This window comes from Hemiscyllium ocellatum, chromosome 50 (assembly GCF_020745735.1).
Source record: "Hemiscyllium ocellatum isolate sHemOce1 chromosome 50, sHemOce1.pat.X.cur, whole genome shotgun sequence".
Lineage (NCBI taxonomy): Eukaryota > Metazoa > Chordata > Chondrichthyes > Orectolobiformes > Hemiscylliidae > Hemiscyllium > Hemiscyllium ocellatum.
In genome coordinates this window covers 6,838,596-6,863,587 of record NC_083450.1, presented here as the reverse complement: position 1 = coordinate 6,863,587, position 24,992 = coordinate 6,838,596, and the positions used below count along the sequence as shown (strand labels likewise).

The following is a 24,992-nucleotide window of genomic DNA, read 5'->3' as shown; positions in this document are numbered from 1 at the left end:
CAGCTCCTGTGCCACCCTGTTGCTTGATGAGGCAGCCAATGCTACGGCACACGGATGACCTGTGCCCTGTCTGAAGCTGTTAAATTCTGAGCAGGTCGAAAGGGGAGTAGAAATCCGAGGCCCTTCACCCCAGGCCTTATTTTGAGAGGTGGGCGGGGGGGGGGGGGGAGGGTGAATCGGTTTATAGAGTCTCGCAGCACGCAAACAGACACTTCAACCAGTCCGTGCCAACCATAATCCCAAACTGATCTAGTCCCACCTGCCTGCGCCTGTCCCATATCCCTCGAAACATTTCCTCTTCCTGTGCCTATCCAAATGTCTTTTAAACATAACTTTAATCCCTCTTCCACTGGAAGTACTTTCCACACACTAACCACTTTGTATTTAAAAAAAAAATTGCTCGAATCTTTAAACCTTTCTCCTCTCAGCTTAAAAATATGCGCCCCTATCTTGAAATCCCCCACTCAAGGGAAAAGACACCTGCTATTCAACCTCTGTATGTCCCTCGTCATTTTATAAACCTGAATACCTACGCTCCAGTGAAAAGAAGAAAGTCCCAACCACTCCTTAGAACCCAAACCCCCCCACTGATAGCAACATGCTGGTAAATCTCTTCTGAACCCTCTCCAGCTTGATAATTAGCTGACCTGGGTTGTACGTTTGCTCGCTAGGCTGGTAGATGTGCTCTCAGACGTTTTGTCACCGTGCTAGGTAACATCATCAGTGAGCCACCAGTGAAGCGCTGGTGTTCTGTCCCGCTTTCTATTTATGCGTCATAGTCTGTTGTAGTGGGTGATTTCATTTCCAGTTCCTTTTCCTCAGAGGTTGGTAAATGGGGTCCAGATCGATGTGTTTAATATCCCGCATTCGAAGTAGAACTCCATCAATAAACACCATTGATTTGGACCCCATTTACCAACCTCTGGGAAAAAGAGCTGGAAATGATATAAGCCACGTTAACGGACCAAGGCACATAAATAGAAAGCGGGACGTAACACCAGCGCTTCACCAGAGGCTCACTGATGATGTTACCCAGCGTGGTGACGAAATGTCTGGGAACAAACCTATCAGCTCAGCAAGCAAACTTACAACCAGAACTACAAATAGAGTCATAGAGATATACAGAAACAGACCCTTTGGTCCAACTTGTCCACGCCGACCAGATATCCCAACACAATCTAGTCCCACCTGCCAGCACCAGGCCCAAATCCCTCCAAACCCTTCCTATTCACATGCCCATTCAGATGCCTTTTAAATGTTGCAATTGTACCAGCCTCCACCACTTCCTCTGGCAGCTCATTCCATACACGTACCACCCTCTGTGTGAAAAAGTTGTCCCTTAGGTCTCCCTCTCATCCTAAACCTATGCCCCTTTAGTTCTAGACTCCCCTACCCCAGGGAAAAGACCTTGTCTATTCACTCTATCCACACCCCTCATGGTTCTATAAGGTCACCCCTCAGCCTCCAACGCTCCAGATAAAACAGGCCCCAGGCTGTTCAGCCTCTCCCTGTAGCTCAAACCCTCCAACCCTTGTAAATCTTTTCTGAACCCTTAAAAGTTTCACAACACCCTTCCTATAACTGGGAGACCAGAATTGCACACAATATTCCAACAGTGGTCTAACCAATGTCCTGTACAGCTGCAACATGACCTCCCAACTCCTGTATTCAATACTCTGACCAATAAAGGAAAACATACCAAACGTTGCCTTCACTATCCTATCTACCTGCGACTCCACTTTCAAGGAGCTATGAACCTGCACTCCAAGGTCTCTTTGTTCAGCAACACTCCCTAGGACCTTACCATTAAGTGTGTGAGTCCTGATAAGATTTGCTTTCCCAAAATGCAGCACCTCGCCTTTATCTGAATTAAACTCCATCTGCCACTCCTTGGCCCATCTGGTCAAGATCCTGTTATAATCTGAGGTAATCTTCTTCGCTGTCCACCACACACCTCCGATTTTGGTGTCATCTGCAAATGTACTAACTTTACCTCTTATGCTCACATCCAAATGGACCTGCACTCCAAGGTCTCTTTGTTCAGCAACACTCCCTAGGACCTTACCATTAAGTATATACGCCTTCAGTGCAAAAACCTCAAAAATTGCAATATCCTTCCTGTCACAGGGGAACCAGAACTGCACATAGTTCTCTAGAAGATGCCTCCTGTTTGACCTGAACATGCCATACCAGCTCCTAGGTGTGAGCAGTGAAGGCAAGCCTTCTTAACCACCCTGGCCGCACATAATGGGCTCCTCGTGCGAAAGGTTCCTCCTGACATTTCCTTGGTGCTGTTACCTTTTGTCACTGCGTCGCCCAGGGACTGCGGACTCCAGGCCATCGCTGGAAGGGCCTGTGGACTCCCGTCCGAGGAGGGCGGCCCTGAGCGCGGCCTGCTTCTCCCCGGTGGTGGCCAGGTTCTCGTAGAGTGCGGCCCGGATCCTCTGCTTCAGGAGAGCCCGCAGCGCCCTCCGTTCCCGCTTGGCCTTGTCCTGTCGGCTCTTCATCTTTTCCAGGGCGTTGAGCCACAGTTGCACTTTGCCGGAGTCGCTGGAGTCCCTTGGAGGGGAGGGGAGGGAGGAGATTAAGGTTTCGCAAGGCCATTCACTCCGAGAGGGGAACCCGTACCGCCTCTCCGCCAATGACCTTCACGCCCACCCCCCCGCCCTCAACATCTCTGCGATAGTGCACATCAAGATCCCAAACAATCATCCCTCTTCTTCCCCACCCCCACCCCTCCTTCAGATGGGCACCAAAAGGCAGAGGAGGTGGGTGGCACGCTGGTCCAGCGGTCAGCTGCCAGGGACTCTGATTCCGTTCCAGCCGCGGTGATTGAGTGCAGCTCGCGCGTTCTCCCCGTGACTGCGTGGGTTTCATCAGGGATTGCTGGTTTCCTCTCGCTGTCCAAAGATGTGCACGTGTTAGTGTGCATTGGCCATAAGAAATTATCCGTAGTGTCTGTCCTCGTATGTGCAGGTTAGGGTGGATTGGCCATGCTAAATTGTCCCATAGGGCCCAGGGATGTGCAGGTTAGGGTGGATTGGCCATGCTAAATTGCCCCGTAGTGCCCAGGGATGTGTAGGTTAGGGTGGATTGGCCATGCTAAATTGTCCCATAGTGTCCAGGGATGTACAGGTTAGGGTGGATTGGCCACGCTAAATTGTCCCGTAGTGCCCAGGGATGTGCAGGTTAGGGTGGATTGGCCATGCTAAATTGTCCCATAGTGCCCCAGGGATGTGCAGGTTAGATGGATTGGCCATGCTAAATTGCCCCGTAGTGCCCAGGGATGTGCAGGTTGGGGTGGGTTCGCCGTGAGGTCTGTGATCCCGGACTCTTTCCAAGGCTGAGTATTCCAGCGCAAATATTGAATGTTGCTCACAAACCTGACATCGGACTCCAAAATAACCCAATCTCCACGGTAAACCACAGACAGGCTCCAAAGCCTGGAGCTCCCTCCCTGACAATACATGGTGCCCCTGCACCACACGGGGGACTGGTGTGTTTCTCCAAGACGGTACACAGCCATCTTCCAAAAGGAGTGTTGAGGGGCCGATCACACATGCTGCCTCAGTGACACCCGCAAGTCTAAAGGGAAACACGCCGTTGACTCAAAGAACGACACTCATGGTACTTACACCTCCTCATCAATGTCTCCCTGGTATGACAGTGGTCCCATGCAGATTGAACAGATATTGTTCATGTGCTGGTAGCAGTCAGTGCAGTAGAACCCTAGAGGGGGATCAAGCATTGGTTCAGACGAGGGTCAGAGGGACTTGAACAAGCAGGGGGCGTGTTAGTGTGTGTCTGTGTGTGTCAGTGTTTTGCATTGTCTCTCACAATGGACCACACAGGAATTGGCCGTTGCGCTCAACTGCTCTCGCTCCCACTTCAGGTTTCATCTTACCGCTAGACAATTCTCTCCCTCAGGGCTGTGGTGGCACACGGACCCGCGACCCTGAGGCTCCCAATCCAGGGACTTGACGTCCACAGAAAAGCCACGCTCGCAAAAGCCACCTGACAAGTCAAGTTGCACGCCTACCCTTGTGACAGACGCCCAACGGCAGGCGGTAAGAGCAGGAGAGAGAGAGACCTGGGTATGGTTGGGTCATGGCATGCCAGGGCATCACAGTGGCTCGGTGATTAGCGCTGCTGCCTCACGGCGCCATGGACCTAGGTTCGATTCTACCCAAGGGTAACTGCAAAATTGGAGATGTAGTGGACAGCGAAAAAGCATATTAGAGAGCACGTGGAATGGGGGGTTACAACTCAGAGAGGGTGCAGAGTAGATTAGATTACTTACAGTGTGGAAACAGGCCCTTTGGCCCAACAAGTCCACACCGACCTGCCACCCACTCATTCCCCTACATTTACCCATTTACCTAACACTATGGGCAATTTGGAATGGCCAATTCACCTGGCCTGCACATCTTTGTGACTGTGGGAGGTAACCCACGCAGACAGTGGGAGAATGTGCAAACTCCACACAGTCAGTTGCCTGAGTCGGAATTGAACCCGGGTCTCTGGCGCTGTGAGGCAGCAATGCTAACCACTGTGCCACCGTGCCACCCACTAGTAAGAAAGAGAGATCAGAGACAGAGGTGGAGGGTTGCTTTTCAGAGGAGGCCTGTGACCAATGGAGCGCCACAAGGATCAGTGCTGGGTCCACTGGATTCATCATTTATATAAATTATTTGGATGTGAGCATAAGAGGTAGAGTTAGTAAGTTTGCAGATGACACCAAAATTGGAGGTGTAGCGGACAGCAAAGAAGATTACCTCAGATTACAACAGGATCTTGACCAGATGGGCCAATGGGCTGAGAAGTGGCAGATGGAGTTTAATTTAGATGAATGTGAGGTGCTGCATTTTGGGAAAGCAAATCAGGGCAGGGCCTAATGGTAAGGTCCTAGGGAGTGTTGCTGAACAAAGAGACCTTGGAGTGCAGGTTCATAGCTCCTTGAAAGTGGAGTCGCAGGTAGATAGGATAGTGAAGGCAGCGTTTGGTATGCTTTCCTTTATTGGTCAGAGTATTGAGTCCAGGAGTTGGGAGGTCATGTTGCTGCTGTACAGGACATTGGTTAGGCCACTGTTGGAATATTGCGTGCAATTCTGGTCTCCTTCCTATCGGAAAGATGTTGTGAAATTGGAAAACGTTCAGAAACGATTTACAAGGATGTTGCCAGATTCAGAGGGTTTGAGCTACAGGGAGAGGCTGAACAGGCTGGGGCTGTTTTCCCTGGAGTGTCAGAGGCTGAGGAGTGACCTTATAGGGGTTTGTAAAATCATGAGGGGCATGGATAGGATAAATAGGCAAGGTCTTTTCCCTGGGGTGGGGGAGTCCAGAACTAGAGGGGCATAGGTTTAGAGTGAGAGGGGAAATATATAAAAGGGACTTAAGGGTATCTTTTTCACACAGAGGCTGGTGCGTGTATGGAATGAGTTGCCAGAGGAAGTGGTGGAGGCTGGTTCAATGACATGGATGGGGACATGAATAGGAAGGGTTTGGAGGGATATGAGTCAAGTGCTGGCAATTTCTGACTGTAACAGGCTGCTCCTTTTCTGAGATATTTTAGGTGTTGGAGGTGATTTCTTGAATTCCAGGAACAACTTTTTATATGCTGTTGCATTTTTTTGAACTTTGAAAATATAAAGCTGTTTGAATTTCGATTAGATTACTTACAGTGTGGAAACAGGCCCTTTGGCCCAACAAGTCCACACTGACCTGCAACCCACCCATACCCCTACATTTACCCCTTACCTAACACTAGGGGCAATTTAGCATGCCAATTCACCTTACCCGCACATCTTTGGACTGCGGGAGGAAACTGGAGCACCCAGAGGAAACCCACGCAAAACGTGCAAACTCCACACAGTCAATCGCCTGAGGCAGGACTCAAACCCGGGTCCCTGGCGCTGTGAGGCAGCAGTGCTAACCACTGTGCCACCCTGCCGCCCACTTTTCATGTATCGCTGGACATCGGAGTGTGTCTAGGATAACTTAACGGAGCATCAAAATTCACAACTGATCTTGAAGGAACCTGTTTGGGAGAGGTCACAGCGCAGAAACAGATAAGTAAATCGTTTTAAGTATAGCCTTGCTATGAATCCACGATATTGGGTAGAGTGGCTTCTTTCTTGATTATATATTTTTATTGGGATCTGTCTCTTGATTAAATTTTAATAATACGAAGTGAAAGTGGGTACTGCAGATGCTGGAGATTAGATTCAAGATTAGAGTGGTGCTGGGAAAGCACAGCAGGTCAGGGAGCGGGAAAAATCAATGTTTCAGGCAAAAGCCCTTCATCAGGAGGGCTGATGAAGGGCTTTTGCCTGAAGCGTCGATTTTAAAAATATAAGCCGTAAGTATGAAGTTAGCCTGGAGCAGTGTTTAATAGAGCAATAAGACGGTGCTATTTTCTGGGTGTGTAGATTGGAAGGAGCAAAATGTCCATTATTAGAGTAATACGCTCTTCTTGTCGGAAGTGGGACTTTCGGGATAGAGTCATAAAGTTATAAAGATGTACAGCATGGAAACAGATCCTTCAGTCCAACCCGCCCCATGCCGACCCAGATATCCCAACCCAATCTCATCCCACCTGCCAGCACTCGGCCCATATCCCTCCAAACCCTTCCAATTCATATACCCATCCAAATGTCTCTTAAATGTTCCAATTGTACCAGTCTCCATCGCATTCTCTGGCAGCTCATTCCATGCACATACCACTCTCTGCGTGAAACAGTTACCTTTTAGGTCTCTTTTATATCTTTCCCCTCTCACACTAAACCTATGCCCCTCTAGTTCTGGACTCCCCCGACCCCAGGGAAAAGACTTTGTCAATTTATCCTACCAATGCCCCTCATGATTTTGTAAACCTCTATAAGGGTCAGCCTCCGACGCTCCAGGGAAAACAGCCCCAGCCTGTTCAGCCTCTCCCCGTATAGCTCAGATCCTCCAACCCTGGCAATATCCTTGTAAATCTTTTCTGAACTCTTCCAAGTTTCACAACATCTTTCCGATAGGAAGGAGACCAGAATTGCATGCAATGTTCCAACAGTGGTCTAACCAATGTCCTGTACAGCCGCAACATGACCTCCCAACTCCTGTACTCAATACTCTGACCAATAAAGGAAAGCATACCAAACGCTGCCTTCACTATCCTATCTACCTGCGACTCCACTTTCAAGGAGCTATGAACCTGCACTCCAAGGTCTCTTTGTTCAGCAACACTCCCCAGGACCTTACCATTAAGTGTATAAGTCCTGCCCTGATTTGTTTTCCCAAAATGCAGCACCTCACATTTATCTGAATTAAACTCCATCTGCCACTCCTCACCCATTGGCCCATCTGGTCCAGATCCTGTTGTAATCTGAGGTAACCCTCTTCACTGTCCACTACACCTCCAATTTTGGTGTCATCTGCAAACTTACTAACTGTACCTCTTATGCTCGCATCCAAATCATTTATATAAATGATGAAAAGTAGAGGGCCCAGCACCGATCCTTGTGGCACTCCACTGGTCACAGGCCACCAGTCTGAAAAAAAAACCCTCCACCACCACCCTCTGTCTTCTACCTTTGAGCCAGTTCTGTATCCAAATGGCTAGTTCTCCCTGTATTCCATGAGATCTAACCTTGCTAACCAGTCTCCCATGGGGAACCTTGTCGAACACCTTACTGAAGTCCATATAGATCACATCTACTGCTCTGCCCTCATCAATCCTCTTTGTTACTTCTTCAAAAAACTCAATCAAATTTGTGAGACATGATTTCCCACACACAAAGCCATGTTGACCATTCCCAATCAGCCCTTGCCTTTCCAAATAAATGTGCATCCTGTCCCTTAGGATTCTCTCCAACAACATGCCCACCACCGAGGTCAGGCTCACTGGTCTATAGTTCCCTGGCTTGTCTTTACCACCCTTCTTAAATAGTGGCACCACGTTTGCCAACCTCCAGTCTTCTGGCACCTCACCTGTAACTATCGATGATACAAATATCTCAGCAAGAGGCCCAGCAATCACTTCTCTAGCTTCCCACAGAGTTCTCGGATACACCTGATCAGGTCCTTGGGATGTATCCACCTTTAACCGTTTCAAGACATCCAGCACTTCCTCCTCTGTAATCTGGACATTTTTCAAGATGTCACTATCTATTTCCCTACAGTCTATATCTTCCATATCCTTTTCCACAGTAAATGCTGATGCAAAATATTCATTTAGTATCTTCCCCATTTTCTGTGGCTCCACATAAAGGCCGCCTTGCTGATCTTTGAGGGGCCCTATTTTCTCCCTAGTTACCCTCTTGTCCTTAATATATTTGTAAAAACCCTTTGGATTCTCCTTAATTCTATTTGCCAAAGCAAATGTCCCCGTTTTGCCCTCCTGATTTCCCTCTTAAGTATATTCCTACTGCCTTTATACTCTTCTAAGGATTCACTCGATCTATCCTGTCTATACCTGACATATGCTTCCTTCGTTTTCTTAACCAAACCCTCAATTTCTTTAGTCATCCAGCATTCCCTATACCTACCAGCCTTCCCTTTCACCCTGACAGGAATATACTTTCTTTGGATTCTTGTTATCACATTTCTAAAGGCTTCCCATTTTCCAGCCGTCCCTTTACCTGCGAACATCTGCCCCCAATCAGCTTTTGAAAGTTCTTGCTTAATACCTTCAAAATGGCCTTCCTCCAATTTAGAACTTCAACTTTTAGATCTGGTCTATCCTTTTCCATCACTATTTTAAAACTAATAGAATTATGGTCGCTGGCCCCAAAGTGCTCCCCCACTGACACCTCAGTCACCTGCCCTGCCTTATTTCCAAGAGTAGGTCAAGTTTTGCACCTTCTCTAGTAGTTACATGAACATACTGAATCAGAAAATTGTCTTGTATGCACTTAAGAAATTCCTCTCCATCTAAACCTTTAACACTATGGCAGTCCCAGTCGATGTTTGGAAAGTTAAAATCCCCTACCATAACCACCCTATTATTCTTACAGATAGCTGAGATCTCCTTACAAGTTTGTTTCTCAATTTCCCTCTGACTATTGCGGGGGGGGGGGGTCTATAATACAATCCCAATAAGGTGATCATCCCTTTCTTATTTCTCAGTTCCACCCAAATAACTTCCCTGGGTGTATTTCTGGGAATATCCTCCCTCAGCACAGCTGTAATGCTATCCCTTATCAAAAATGCCGCTCCCCCTCTTGCCTCCCTTTCTATCCTTCCTGTAGCATTTGTATCCTGGAACATTAAGCTGCCAGTCCTGCCCATCCCTGAGCCATGTTTTTGTAATTGCTATGATATCCCAGTCCCATGTTCCTAACCATGCCCTGAGTTCATCTGCCTTCCCTGTTAGGCCTCTTGCATTGAAATAAATGCAGTTTAATTTATTAGCCCTTTCTTGTCCCTGCCTGCCCTGACTGTTTGACTCACTTCTGTTCTCAGCTGTACCCGTCTCAGATCGATCTCTTTCCTCACTATCTCCCTGGGTCCCACCCCGCCACCTGACTAGTTTAAATCCTCCCAAGCAGTTCTAGCAGATTTCCCTGCCAGTATATTAGTCCCCTTCCAATTTAGGTGCAATCTATCCTTCTTGTACAGGTCACTTCTACCCCAAAAGAGATTCCAATGATCCAAAAATGTTCAGGGATGTGCAGGTTAGGGTGGATTGGCCATGCTAAATTGTCCCGTAGTGCCCAGGGATGTGCAGGTTAGGGTGGATTGGCCATGCTAAATTGTCCCATAGTGCCCAGGGATGTGCAGGTTAGGGTGGATTGGCCATGCTAAATTGTCCCATAGTGCCCCAGGGATGTGCAGGTTAGGGTGGATTGGCCATGCTAAATTGTCCCGTAGTGCCCAGGGATGTGCAGGTTAGGGTGGATTGGCCATGCTAAATTGTCCCATAGTGCCCAGGGATGTGTGGGTTAGGGTGGATTGGCCATGCTAAATTGTCCCATAGTGCCCCAGGGATGTGCAGGTTAGGGTGGATTGGCCATGCTAAATTGTCCCATAGTGCCCCAGGGATGTGCAGGTTAGGGTGGATTGGCCATGCTAAATTGTCCCATAGTGCCCCAGGGATGTGCAGGTTAGTGTGAATTGGCCATGCTAAATTGTCCCATAGTGCCCAGGGATGTGCAGGTTAGGGTGGATTGGCCATGCTAAATTGTCCCATAGTGCCCCAGGGATGTGCAGGTTAGGGTGGATTGGCCATGCTAAATTGTCCCATAGTGCCCAGGGATGTGCAGGTTAGGGTGGATTGGCCACGCTAAATTGTCCCATAGTGCCCAGGGATGTGCAGGTTAGGGTGGATTGGCCATGCTAAATTGTCCCGTAGTGCCCTTGGATGTGCAGATTAGGGTGGATGGGCCATGCTAAATTGTCCTGTAGTGCCCAGGGATGTGCAGGTTAGGGTGGATGGACCATGCTAAATTGTCCCATAGTGCCCAGGGATGTGGAGGTTAGGGTGGATTGGCCATGCTAAATTGTCCCATAGTGCCCAGGGATGTGCAGGTTAGGGTGGATTGGCCATGCTAAATTGTCCCATAGTGCCCCGGGATGTGCAGGTTAGGGTGTATTGGCCATGCTAAATTGTCCCATAGAGCCCAGGGATGTGCAGGTTAGGGTGGATGGGCCATGCTAAATTGTCCTGTAGTGCCCAGGGATGTGCAGGTTAGGGTGGATGGGCCATGCTAAATTGTCCTGTAGTGCCCAGGGATGTACAGGTTAGGGTGGATGGGCCATGCCAAATTGTCCTGTAGTGCCCAGGGATGTGCAGATTAGGGTGGATTGGCCATGCTAAATTGTCCCATAGTGCCCAGGGATGTGCAGGTTAGGGTGGATTGGCCATGCTAAATTGTCCCATAGTGCCCCAGGGATGTACAGGTTAGGGTGGATTGGCCATGCTAAATTGTCCCATAGTGCCCCAGGGATGTGCAGGTTAGGGTGGATTGGCCATGCTAAATTGTCCCATAGTGCCCAGGGATGTGCGGGTTAGGGTGGATTGGCCATGCTAAATTGTCCCATAGTGCCCCAGGGATGTGCAGGTTAGGGTGGATTGGCCATGCTAAATTGTCCCATAGTGCCCCAGGGATGTGCAGGTTAGGGTGGATTGGCCATGCTAAATTGTCCCATAGTGCCCCAGGGATGTGCAGGTTAGAGTGAATTGGCCATGCTAAATTGCCCCATAGTGCCCAGGGATGTGCAGGTTAGGGTGGATTGGCCATGCTAAATTGTCCCATAGTGCCCCAGGGATGTGCAGGTTAGGGTGGATTGGCCATGCTAAATTGTCCCGTAGTGCCCAGGGATGTGCAGATTAGGGTGGATGCGCCATGCTAAATTGTCCTGTAGTGCCCAGGGATGTGCAGGTTAGGGTGGATGGACCATGCTAAATTGTCCCATAGTGCCCAGGGATGTGCAGGTTAGGGTGGATTGGCCATGCTAAATTGTCCCATAGTGCCCAGGGATGTGCAGGTTAGGGTGGATTGGCCATGCTAAATTGTCCCATAGTGCCCAGGGATGTGCAGGTTAGGGTGGATTGGCCATGCTAAATTGTCCCATAGAGCCCAGGGATGTGCAGGTTAGGGTGGATGGGCCATGCTAAATTGTCCTGTAGTGCACAGGGATGTGCAGGCTAGGGTGGATGGGCCATGCTAAATTGTCCTGTAGTGTCCAGGGATGTACAGGTTAGGGTGGATGGGCCATGCCAAATTGTCCTGTAGTGCCCAGGGATGTGCAGATTAGGGTGGATGGGCCATGCTAAATTGTCCTGTAGTGCCCAGGGATGTGCAGGTTAGGGTGGATGGGCCATGCTAAATTGTCCCGTAGTGCCCAGGGATGTGCAGGTTAGGGTGGATTGGACATGCTAAATTGTCCCGTAGTGCCCAGGGATGTGCAGGTTAGGGTGGATTGGCCATGCTAAATTGTCTCATAGTGTTAGGTGTAGGGGAATGGGTCTGGGTGGGTTGCTCTTCGGTGGGTCGGTGTGGACTTGTTGGGCCGAAGGACCTGTTTCCACACTGTAAGTAACCTAATTTAAAAGAGTGGGAGGGGTGGGAATATTATAGAAACATATAAAATTATGAAGGGAGTTAGATAAGATAGAAGCAGGAATGGTGTTTCCACTGGTAGGCGAGACTAGAACTAGGGGAACGTAGCCTCAAAATGAGGGGGAACAGATTGAGGACTGAGCTGAGTGGGGGGAGGGGGTGGAGTTCTCCACCCAAGGGGTGGGGAATCTGTGGAATTCCACCCCCCCCCAGTCGAGGCTACCTCGTTAAATGCATTTTAAGGCAAGCAGTGAGGGTTAAGGGTCACGGTGGGAGGGCGTTAAAGATCAGCCAGCATATGTCACGGAAACAGACCCTGCGGCCCAACTCATCCATGCCCACCACATATCCCAAGCTAATCTAGTCCCATTTACAGACATAGAGGTGTACAATTATGGAGACAGACCCTTCGGCCCAACTCGTCCATGCCCACCAGATATCCTAATCTAGTCCCAGTTGGGCCATGTCCCTCTAAACCCGTCTAGGCTCAATGGCCTACCCCTTCATTGGACAAACATATGGGTGATAATGGAATAGTGTCGGTTAGATGATTCTTTTCACGGGTCGGACCAACGTCGAGGGCCGTAGGGCCTGCACTGGGCCGTCACGTTCTACGTCTGACGTTCCCTGTTTCTTACAGATCCCCATGGAACACCGTTGGTCACCGGCCCCCAGTCTGAAAAGCAACCCCTCCCCCCTCTGCCAACTTTTGACGTTGTGGAACTGAGACCAGGAGATCTTCCTTGGGATTGAAGGGTCAGAAACCGGGATGGGTGGATGGAGTCGCGACGATTGGACGGGTTGGACGGGTTGAGTGGCCTCCTGTTCTGAGGCCTCTTTCGCTCCTCCCCCCCTCCCCCTCCCGAATCATGCCCGCAGAAACCCTAACCAAAAACAACAAATATAGTCCTACCTTTGCAACCGGGCGTGATACAGGGAACAAAGTACTCAGAGCTCTCATCTTCAGCAATGCGACCACAGGCCATGCAGTACTTCTGGGATACTCCGATGAACGCGGTGAGCCAAGCGAAGACTTTGTACCTGGAAAAAGCCGTCCACAGGGGCAGGAGGTCACAAACTAACCTGGCGAACCCGGGGGGAACGGGTCTGACTGAACACCAGTGGGGTGAGCGGATTGGATGGACGCGTGCCTAGCGCAGCTTAACATGAACCTGTCATAGAGTGACGCAGCACGGAAACAGGCCCTTCGGTCCAACCTGTCCATGCTGACCCAGATATCCCAATCTAATCTCGTCCTATTTAGAGTCATGGAAGTGTACAGCACGGAAACAGACCCTTCGGTCCAACCTGTCCATGCTGACCAGATATCCCAATTTAATCTAGTCCCAATTGCAGTCATAGAGATGTACAGCATGGAAACAGGCCCTTCGGTCCAACCTGTCCATGCTGACCAGATATCCCAATCTAATCTAGTCCCAATTAGAGTCATAGAGATGTACAGCGCGGAAACAGACCCTTCGGTCCAACCCGTCCATGCCGACCAGATATCCTAAACTAATCTAGTCCCGCCTGCCAGCACCCGGCCCATATCCCTCCAAACCCTTCCTATTCATGTCCCCATCCAGATACCTTTTAAATGCTGTCATTGTACCAGCCTCCACCACTTCCTCTGGCAGCTCATTCCACACACGTACCACCCTCTGTGTGAAAACGTTGCCCCTTAGGTCCCATTTAAATCTTTCCCGTCTCACCCTAAACCTATGCCCCTCTAGTTCTGGACTCCCCCCACCCCAGGGAAAAGACCTTGTCTATTTACCCTGTCCATGCCCCTCATGATTTTGTAAACCTCTATAAGGTCACCCCCTCCGACGCTCCAGGGTAAACAGCCCCAGCCTGTTCAGCCTCTCCCTGTAGCTCGAACCCTCCAACATCCTTGTCAATCTTTTCTGAACCCTTTCAAGTTTCACAACATCTTTCCAATAGGAAGGAGACCAGAATTGCACGCAATATTCCAACAGCGGCCTAACCAATGTCCTGTACAGCCACAACATGACCTCCCAACTCCTGTACTCAATACTCTGACCAATAAAGGAAAGCATACCAAATGCCACCTTCACGATCCTATCTACCTGCGACTCCACTTTCAAGGAGCTATGGACCTGCACTCCAAGGTCTCTTTGTTCAGCAACATTCCGCAGGATGTCACCATTAAGTGTATAAGTCCTGCCCTGATTTGTGAGCTGATGAATTTGAGGCAGAAAAGAGCCAGAGGGAGTTGGGGACGCCATGTTGGGGTTGTACAGGACATTGGTGAGGCCTCGTCTGGAGAACTGTGTCCAGTTCCGGTCGCCCTGTTACAGGAAGGAGATTATTAAACTGGAGGGGGGTTCGGAAGAGGTTTAGCAGGGAGATCACCGGGTCTGGGAGGTTTGTGTTATGAGGAAAGGCTGGGGGCATTTTTCACTGGAGATTGAGATAGAAGTTTGTGAAAAAAAAGAGAGGGGTTTAGATAGAGTTAGATAGGGTGGGGAGGGGGTTCAAGATTTGGGGGCATATTTTTAAGCTGAGAGGAGAGACATTTTAAGAAGTCACAAGGGGCAATTTTTTTTTAACATGGGGGGGTGGTTCGAGTGTGAAATGAACTTCCTGATGATGCAGGATTTGGATAAAGTACGTGAACAGGAAAGGTTTGGAGGGAGAGGGGCCAGGAGTAGGGCAGGTGTGGGGCTCGTTTAGTTTGGGGATGATAGACCGGTTGGACCGAAGGCAAAAGTGAGGATCTGCAGATGCTGTGATATCAGAGTTGAGAATAGTAAGGTGCTGGAAAAGCACAGCAGGTCAGGCAGCATCCGAGGAGCAGAAGCGTCAACGTTCCGAGCATAAGCTCTTCATCAGGACTGACGAAGGGCTTTTGCCCGAAACGTCGCTTGAACTGAAGGGTCTGTTTTCGTGCTGTAGGACTCCATGAGAGACCCCTGGAGAGGCGCAGAGAGAGATGGGGGGATCGGTGTGTCTCTTGCTTTTAACAGCATTGCAACTGCCTCTCGCTTTCTGATAATAATTTATTCTTCTCGTCGCCCTGTTCAAATCGCACCTTCGAGACTTGAACCTGGGCATCGCGGGTTAGGGACACTACCGCAAGAGGGCCCGTTGAGTGCGTCAATATTTTAAGGGACAGATTGAGAGAACATTGTGAATCAAGTGGGCTGCATAAATTAACTGTGCAAGAACATACGATGCATGCCACCTTAAATCCTCCCTTCCTCCTCAAAAGCAAACTCTTTGCACACCCTTCCCGAACCGATTTTTAAATAAATTCTCCTGGGATGCAGTGGGCTAGCATGAATTGTCCATTTATAGCAACCTCTGGATCTTGGATGCAGCAACACTCTGCCTCAGCTTTGGAGATTTCTCAGCTGTTGATATTCCTGAGTGGCAGGTGTGCTCCATTTCAGCTGCCCTGTTACTCGATTTGATCTTTCAAAGAATCCGAGATTCCCTACCGTGTGGAAACAGGCCCTTCGGCCCAACATGACCACACCGACCCTCCGAAGGGTAACCCACCCAGATCAATTCCCCTACCCTATCACTCTACATTTGCCCCTGAATAATGCACCAAACCTACACATCCCTGGGCACTATGGGACAATTTAGCACAGCCAATCCACCCTAACCTGCACATCCCTGGGCACTATGGGACAATTTAGCATGGCCAATCCACCCTAACCTACACATCCCTGGGCACTACGGGACAATTTAGCATGGCCCATCCACCCTAACCTGTACATCCCTGGGCACTATGGGAATATTTAGCATGGCCAATCCACCCTAACCTGCACATCCCTGGGCATTACAGGACAATTTAGCATGGCCAATCCACCCTAACCTGTACATCCCTGGGCACTATGGGAATATTTAGCATGGCCAATCCACCCTAACCTGCACATCCCTGGGCACTATGTGACAATTTAGCATGGCCAATCCACCCTAACCTGCACATCCCTGGGCACTACGGGACAATTTAGCATGGCCAATCCACCCTAACCTGCACATCCCTGGGCACTATGGGACAATTTAGCATGGCCAATCCACCCTAACCTGCACATCCCTGGGCACTACGGGACAATTTAGCATGGCCAATCCACCCTGACCTGCACATCTGCGGACTGTGGGAGGAAACCCACTGAGACATGGGGGGAGAATGTGCAAACCCCACACGGAGAGTTGCTCCGAGTGAGGAATCGAACCCAAGTCCCTGGCACCATGAGGCAGCCGTGCTAACGGCTGAGCCACCGTCCCACTGGTTTGGAAGATATCCCAGTACTGAAGAGAGGGGACAGCGGGCCTGAGTTGGAGGTGGTGAGTCCCAGTGAAATCCTGGAGGCATGGTCCTTACCGTGCAGCCAGGACAAGGAGGACGTTAGTGTGCCCAGCGTCGGTGGAATTTTTCTGCACTGCTTGGAATAGAGCCTTCAGCAGGGATGTGCGTTTGGAGGTGATCTGGTTGTAGAGATAGCAGATTCGTTCCTGACAACAGCAATGACACAAGGTGGTCAATAGTGAGGTGAATTAGTGACCCGCCACTCTATCAGAGAGTCAGCAGGGAGGGAGCGGGCTCAGAGGGAGGGTCAGTGCTGAGGGAGCGGGCACTGTCGGAGGGTCAGTGCTGAGGGAGTGGGCACTGTTGGAGGGTCAGTGCTGAGGGAGTGGGCACTGTTGGAGGGTCAGTGCTGAGGGAGAGGGCACTGTCAGAGGATCAACGCTGAGGGAGTGGGTGCTGTCGGAGGGTCAGTGCTGAGGAAGCAGACCCTGTCAGAGGGTCAATGCTGAGGGAGTGGGCACTGTCAGAGGGTCAGTGCTGAAGGAGTGGGTGCTGTGGGAGGATCAGCGCTGAGGGAGCGGGTGCTTTGGGAGGGTCAGTGCTGAGCGAGCGGGTGCTTTGGGAGGGTCAGCGCTGAGGGAGTGGGTGCTGTGAGAGGGTCAGCGCTAAGGGAGCGAGTGCTGTCGGAGGGTCAGCGCTGAGGGAACAATCGCTGTGGGAGGGTCAGTGCTGAGCGAGCGGGTGCTTTGGGAAGGTCAGCGCTGAGGGAGTGGGTGCTGTGAGAGGGTCAGCGCTGAGGGAGCGGGTGCTGTGGGAGGGTCAGCGCTGAGGGAGCGGGCGCTGTCGGAGGGTCAGTGCTGAGGAAGCGGGTGCTGTCAGAGGGTCAGTGCTGAGGGAGTGGGTGCTATCGGAGGGTCAGCGCTGAGGGAACAGTCGCTGTGGGGGGAGGGGGGTCAGCGTTGAGGGAGCGGGTGCTGTTGGAGCTACGTTGTTTCAGCTTGAGACATTAAGGCATGGCTCCTACTCCCCTTTAAGTGGCTGTAAGACGTCGTTGCCTGTATTGAATGAAGGGTGAGGTTTGGGGAGTGCAGATCCATGCCTGTGGGGAGAACCAATTGCACATTGGTGGTATGTTCCACCTCAACTCACCCGCTCTCTGGAAGGGTAATAGACAGAGCAGATATATCTCCGCAATCTGCATATGTAACATCCAAATAAAACAATGAAGAAAGTAATTCCATATAAAACTCCTGGAAGGCAAACAGACACAGGAATGTAATGATGCAATGTTTTGTTTTAGTTCTTTATTTTACCTGTTCCTGGCTTCCATGAGCATTCTCTCAAAACTTTCAATGCAGGATTATTGTCCCACCAAACCCATCAAGTAAATATTATAACCAAACACTCTTCATGTATTGAACTGTCTATTATAGAATTACCCTTTCATTCAATTATATATTGCTCTGTTCCTTGAACTAACCCGAATATAACAGTCGTTGCATTTAGTCCATTGATATTCTAGATATTTATACCACACTGTCTACATGTTGCAGAGATATTTCGCCTCCTGTGTTCATTATGTAGACAGTCAGTTTTTGGAGAAACTGGATTTGTGAGACACGCTGGCACCAGTTCTCAGGTTATGAACAAAACAACACTGCCTGCAACAGCTTCTGAATTTGCTTTAAATTGGAGATGACACAGACCTGAGGAGGCAATTGTATTTGGAACTGCAAAAAGATGGCCAGATCTCACCACCACCATCATACCATCATCTCCCTCCCCACCACCCCCGCCCCCCCCCCAATTCCCCGCAAGTGAGAGAAGACGATGAAAACTCTTTTTAAAAAATCCTAATTACAGAGGAGATCTAGGTCTAACTGGCTGGCCAGTGAATCGCAGCCAATTGCCCAAAACCAAACAAACGGTTTAAAAAATGTCTGCCCTTTCGTATTTTAGAGTTTAGAATATCTTTTGTTTTGGCTTTTGTCAGTTTGAATTCTTTAGACAAGTCAGTGTGAGGACAATCAATGTATAGTTTACACGAAAGAATATTATAGGGAAATGTTCAGTGTATGTTACAGTCAGTGTAAATTACACAGACACGGTCAGTATTTATTATAGAGATAAAGTCAAAGAGTCACACTGCACAGAAACACATGGCCCAACCAGTATATAATCCCAAACTAATCTAGTCCCACCTGCCTGCTCCTGACCCATATCCATCCAAACCTTTCCTCATCATGTACTTTAAGTAAAAAGTGAGGTCTGCAGATGCTGGAGATCAGAGCTGAAAATGTGTTGCTGGAAAAGCGCAGCAGGTCAGGCAGCATCCAAGGAACAGGAAATTCGACGTTTCGGGCACAAGCCCATCTTCAGGAATGAGGAGAGTGTGCCAGGCAGGCTAAGATAAAAGGTAGGGAGGAGGGACTTGTGGGAGGGTCGATGGAGATGTGATAGATGGAAGGAGGTCAAGGTGAGGGTGATAGGCCGGAGTGGGGTGGGGGCGGAGAGGTCAGGAAGAAGATTGCAGGTTAGGAGGGCGGTGCTGAGTTCGAGGGAATCGACTGAGACAAGGTGGGGGGAGGGGAAATGAGGAAACTGGAGAAATCTGAGTTCATCCCTTGTGGCTGGAGGGTTCCCAGGCGGAAGATGAGGCGCTCTTCCTCCAACCGTTGTGTTGTTATGTTCTGGCGATGGAGGAGTCCAAGGACCTGGTGGAGTGGGAGGGAGAGTTAAAGTGTTGAGCCACGGGGTGGTTGGGTTGGTTGGTCCGGGCGTCCCAAAGGTGTTTCCTGAAGCGTTCCGCAAGTAGGCGGCCCGTCTCCCCAATATAGAGGAGGCCACATTGGGTGCAGCGGATGCAATAGATGATGTGTGTGGAGGCGCAGGTGAACTTGTGGCAGATATGGAAGGATCCCTTGGGGCCTTGGAGAGAAGTAAGGGAAGAGGTGTGGGCGCAAGTTTTGCATTTCCTGCGGTTGCAGGGGAAGGTGCCGGCAGATCAGGTTGGGTTGGTGGGGGGTGTGGACCTGACGAGGGAGTCACGAAGGGAGTGGTCTTTGCGGAACGCTGATAGGGGAGGGGAGGGAAATATATCCCTGGTGGTGGGGTCCGTTTGGAGGTGGCGGAAATGACGGCGGGTGATACGCTGTATACGGAGGTTGGTGGGGTGGTAGGTGAGAACCAGTGGGGTTCTGTCTTGGTGGCGGTTGGACGGGCGGGGCCCAAGGGCGGAGGAGCGGGAAGTGGAGGAGATATGGTATTGGAACTGGTCCTCCTGGGAGCAGATGCGGCGGAGACGAAAGAATTGGGAATATGGGATGGCGTTTTTACAGGGGGCAGGGTGGGAGGAGGTGCAGTCCAGGTAGCTGTGAGAGTCAGTCGGTTTATAGTAGATGTCTGTGTTGATTCGGTCGCCCGAGATAGAAATGGAAAGGTCTATTCAGAGCCCAGATGGCCTCCTTCTTCAAGGACCGCAGATTCCCCCCAGACGTGATCGACGATGCCCTCCACCGCATCTCCTCCACTTCCTGCTCCTCAGCCCTTGAGCCCCGCCCCTCCAACCGCCACCAAGACAGAACCCCACTGGTTCTCACCTACCATCCCACCAACCTCCGTATACAGCGTATCATCCGCTGTCATTTCCGCCACCTCCAAACGGACCCCACCACCAGGGATATATTTCCCTCCCCTCCCCTATCAGCGTTCTGCAAAGACCACTCCCTTCGTGACTCCCTCGTCAGGTCCACACCCCCCCACCAACGCAACCTCCACTCCCGACACCTTCCCCTGCAACCGCAGGAAATGCAAAACTTGCACCCACACCTCCTCCCTCACTTCCCTCCAAGGCCCCAAGGGATCCTTCCATATCCGCCACAAATTCACCTGCGCCTCCACACACATCATCTATTGCATCCGCTGCACCCGATGTGGCCTCCTCTATATTGGGGAGACGGGCCGCCTACTTGCGGAACATTTCAGAGAACACCTCAGGGACACCCGGACCAACCAACCCAACCACCCCGTGGCTCAACACTTTAACTCTCCCTCCCACTCCACCGAGGACATGCAGGTCCTTGGACTCCTCCATCGCCAGAACATAACAACACGACGGTTGGAGGAAGAGCGCCTCATCTTCCGCCTGGGAACCCTCCAGCCACAAGGGATGAACTCAGATTTCTCCAGTTTCCTCATTTCCCCTCCCCCCACCTTGTCTCAGTCAAATCCCTCGAACTCAGCACCGCCCTCCTAACCTGCAATCTTCTTCCTGACCTCTCCGCCCCCACCCCACTCCGGCCTATCACCCTCACCTTGACCTCCTTCCACCTATCACATCTCCATCGCCCCTCCCACAAGTCCCTCCTCCCTACCTTTTATCTTAGCCTGCCTGGCACACTCTCCTCATTCCTGAAGAAAGGCTTGTGCCCGAAATTTCCTGTTCCTTGGATGCTGCCTGACCTGCTGCGCTTTTCCAGCAACACATTTTCAGCTCTCATCATGTACTTTAACCAAATTTCTTTTAAATGAAGTAGCCTCTTCCTCATGAAGTTCATTCCACACGCGAACGACTCTCTGTGTAAAATATTTGGCCCTCGTGGTTTTTTTTATATAATCCCTCTCCTCTCACCTTAAAAATGCGCCCCCTAACTTTGACATCCACCATTCCCCCCACTGGGAAAAAGTAACTCCCGTTTACTCTATCTACACCCCTTGTTATTTTATATACTCCTGTAACGTTGCCTCTCAACCTCCTACGGTCCAGTGAAAGAAGTAAGGTCCTGGGGAGTATTGCTGAACAAAGAGACCTTGGAGTGCAGGTTCATAGCTCCTTGAAAGTGGAGTCGCAGGTAGATAGGATAGTGAAGGTGGCGTTTGGTATGCTTTCCTTTATTGGTCAGAGTATTGAGTACAGGAGTTGGGAGGTCACGTTGCGGCTGTACAGGACATTGGTTAGGCCACTGTTGGAATATTGCGTGCAATTCTGGTCTCTTTCCTGTCAGAAAGATGTTGTGAAAGGGTTCAGAAAAGATTGACAAGGATGTTGGAGGGTTTGAGCTACAGGGAGAGGCTGAACAGGCTGGGGCTGTTTTCCCTGGAGCGTTGGAGGCTGAGGGGTGACCTTATAGAGGTTTATAAAACCATGAGGGGGCATGGATAGGATAAATAGACAAGGTTTGTCCCTGGGGTGGGGGAGTCCAGAACTAGAGGGGCATAGGTTTAGGGGGAGAGGGGAAAGGTATGAAAGTGATATACGGGGCAACTTTTTCACACAGAGGGTGGTACGTGTGTGGAATGAGCTGCCAGAGGAAGGTGGAGGCTGGTACAATGACAGCATTTCAAAGGCGTAGGAAGAGTTTAGAGGGAGATGGACCAAGTTCTGGTAAATGGGACTAGATTAATTTGGAATATCTGGTCTGCATGGACAGGTTGGACTGAAGGGTTATTTCCGTGCTGGACAGCTCTGTGACTCAATATGTGTCAGTCTATCCAAACTTTCTTTATAACTCAGACCTTCCCATACCCAGCAACATCCTGGTCAATCCCTTCAGGATCCTCTCCAGCTTAAACATATCCTCCCGATTACAGGGTGACCAATGTGTTATCGAGAAATGTTCAGTGTACGTTATAGTCAGTCAGAATTATACAGGCACGTTCAGAGTCCCTTTGGAGGATCATAGAATCCCGACAGTGTGGTAACAGGCCATCTGGTCCAACAAGTCCACACTGACCCTCCGAAGAGTAACCCACCCAGATCCATTTCCCGACTCTACACTTATTCCTGACTAATCCACCCTAACCTGCACATCCCTGGGCACTACGGGACAATTTAGCATGGCCAATCCACCCTAACCTGCACATCCCTGAGCACTATGGGGCAATTTAGCATGGCCAATCCACCCTAACCTGCACATCCCTGAGCACTATGGGACAATTTAGCATGGCCAATCCACCCTAACCTGCACATCCCTGGGCACTATGGGGCAATTTAGCATGGCCAATCCACCCTAACCTGCATGTGCCTGGGCACTATGGGACAATTTAGCATGGCCAATCCATCCTATCCTGCACACCTTTGGACTGTGGGAGGCAACTGAAGTACGAGGAAAACCAGGCTGATACCGGGGGAGGGGAGAGAATGTGCAAACTCCACTCAGACGGTCACCCCGAGGTGAGGAATCGAACCCGGGTCCCTGGCGCCGTGAGGCAGCGGGGCTAACCACTCTGCCACCGGATCAAACTATTCTATTGTTACTGTCAGTGGGAATGGTACACATGCAGTTTGTGTGTGTGTGTGTGTGTGTGTGTGTGTGGGGTGGCGGGGGGAGGGGGAAGGGGGGGAGTTAGTATTTGAGTGTGTGTCCGTGTGTGTGAGCGTGTGTGTGTGTGTGGGGAGGGGGTAGTTTGTGTTTGAGTGCGTGTGTGTGTGTGTGTGTATGTGTGTGTGGGGAGGGGGTAGTTTGTGTGTGTGTGTGTGCGTGGGGAGGGGGGAGAGTGTGTGTGAGTGTGTGTGTGTGTGAGTGAGTGTGTGTGGGGAGGGGGGAGTGTGTGTGTGTGAGTGTGTGTGGGGAGGGGGGAGTGTGTGTGTGTGAGTGTGTGTGGGGAGGGGGGAGTGTGTGTGTGTGAGTGAGTGTGTGTGGGGGGGAGTGTGTGTGTGTGTGTGTGTGGGGAGGGGGGAGTGTGTGTGTGTGAGTGTGTGTGGGGAGGGGGGAGTGTGTGTGTGTGAGTGAGTGTGTGTTGGGGGGAGTGTGTGTGTGAGTGTGTGTGGGGAGGGGGGAGTGTGTGTGTGAGTGTGTGTGGGGAGGGGGGAGTGTGTGTGGGGGGGGAGTGTGTGTGTGTGAGTGTGTGTGGGGAGGGGGGGAGTGTGTGTGTGTGAGTGAGTGTGTGTGGGGAGGGGGTAGTGTGTGTGTGGGGAGGGGGGAGTGTGTGTGTGTGTGAGTGTGTGTGGGGAGGGGAGAGTGTGTGTGTGTGAGTGTGTGTGGGGAGGGGGGAGTGTGTGTGTGTGAGTGAGTGTGTGGGGGGAGGGGTTAGTGTGTGTGTGGGGAGGGGGGAGTGTGTGTGTGAGTGTGTGTGGGGAGGGGAGAGTGTGTGTGTGTGTGTGTGTGTGTGTGTGGGGAGGGGGGAGTGTGTGTGTGTGTGAGTGAGTGTGTGTGGGGACAGGGGAGTGTGTGTGTGGGGAGGGGGGAGTGTGCATGTGTGTGTGTGAGTGTGTGCGCGGTACACAGCGAGGTCTGGAGTATGCTCACCAATTAATGAGTAGATTTTGTAGTTTGGAGGTGATGGGATGATTGCACACCTCTTGGAGACCACAGTGATATTTCCGCCCTGTACCACATCGAACGCTGACACCATGTTGCGATAGATATCAGAGGCGTATCCAGTCCCATTGACGGAGATTCCCAGGATCACAGGTGCTGAGGGAGGGATCAGACGTGATAAGTGTTCCGAGCAATCACACACGTGGCGTGTACCTTGCATTGACATCGCTTCGAGGAGTGAAATAACCTGAGACACCTCGGGAACATGTCCTTCAGTTAGAATCTCAGAGAGCATACGCTGCAGGGAGAGACGACCGTGATGCTGCCCGCTGAATAAACTCGCCGATCCCAAACTCCGGCCTCTGCTCCTGACCCTGGCGGGACCCAGCTCCATTTTAAATGGGCTCCTGCCTCATCTGCCAAACTGGGGCTGGCACAGTGGCTCAGTGGTTAGCACCGCTGCCTCCCGGAGCCAGGGACCCGGATTCGATTTCCCCCTCCCCCCACCCCAACTTGAGGTGTGGACTTTGCACGTTCTCCAACCCCATGTCTGTGTGGGGTTCCTCCCATAGTCCAAAGCTGTGCAGGTGAGGGTGGGTGGGCCATGCTAAATTGTCCCATAGTGCCCAGGGATGTGCAGGTTAGGGTGGATTGGCCATGCTAAATTGTCCCATAGTGCCCAGGGATGTGCAGGTTAGGGTGGATTGGTCATGCTAAATTGTCCCATAGTGCCCAGGGATGTGCAGGTTAGAGTGGATTGGCCATGTTAAATTGTCCCGTAGTGCCCAGGGATGTGCAGTTTAGGGTGGATTGACCATGCTAAATTGTCCCGTAGTGCCCAGGGATGTGCAGGTTAGGGTGGATTGGCCATGCTAAATTGTCCCGTAGTGCCCAGGGATGTGCAGGTTAGGGTGGATTGGCCATGCTAAATTGTCCCGTAGTGACCAGGGATGTGCAGGTTAGGATGGATTGACCATGCTAAATTGTCCCGTAGTGCCCAGGGATGTGCAGGTTAGGGTGGATTGGCCATGCTAAATTGTCCCGTAGTGACCAGGGATGTGCAGGTTAGGGTGGATTGACCATGCTAAATTGTTCCGTAGTGTCCAGGGATGTGCAGGTTAGGGTGGATTGACCATGCTAAATTGTCCCGTAGTGCCCAGGGATGTGCAGGTTAGGGTGGATTGACCATGCTAAATTGTCCCGTAGTGTCCAGGGATGTGCAGGTTAGGATGGATTGACCATGCTAAATTGTCCCGTAGTGACCAGGGATGTGCAGGTTAGGGTGGATTGGCCATGCTAATTTGTCCCGTAGCGCCCAGGGATGTGCAGGTTAGGGTGGATTGGCCATGCTAAATTGTCCCATAGTGCCCAGGGATGTGCAGGTTAGGGTGGATTGGCCATGCTAAA

At 50.8% G+C, this 24,992-nt stretch overlaps 1 protein-coding gene across 1 annotated transcript in view; it reads right to left on the bottom strand.

Annotated features, from left to right (window-relative positions):
- Window positions 1-2,294: 2,294 nt before the first annotated feature.
- The window catches only part of dcst2 (DC-STAMP domain containing 2), a 67,560-nt gene continuing 44,862 nt past the window's right edge, over window positions 2,295-24,992 (bottom strand). The window contains 6 exon segments of the mRNA XM_060820649.1: window positions 2,295-2,559; window positions 3,636-3,729; window positions 12,958-13,085; window positions 16,288-16,532; window positions 17,476-17,576; window positions 23,574-23,741. Coding sequence (XP_060676632.1) covers window positions 2,295-2,559; window positions 3,636-3,729; window positions 12,958-13,085; window positions 16,288-16,532; window positions 17,476-17,576; window positions 23,574-23,741 — 1,001 coding nt within the window.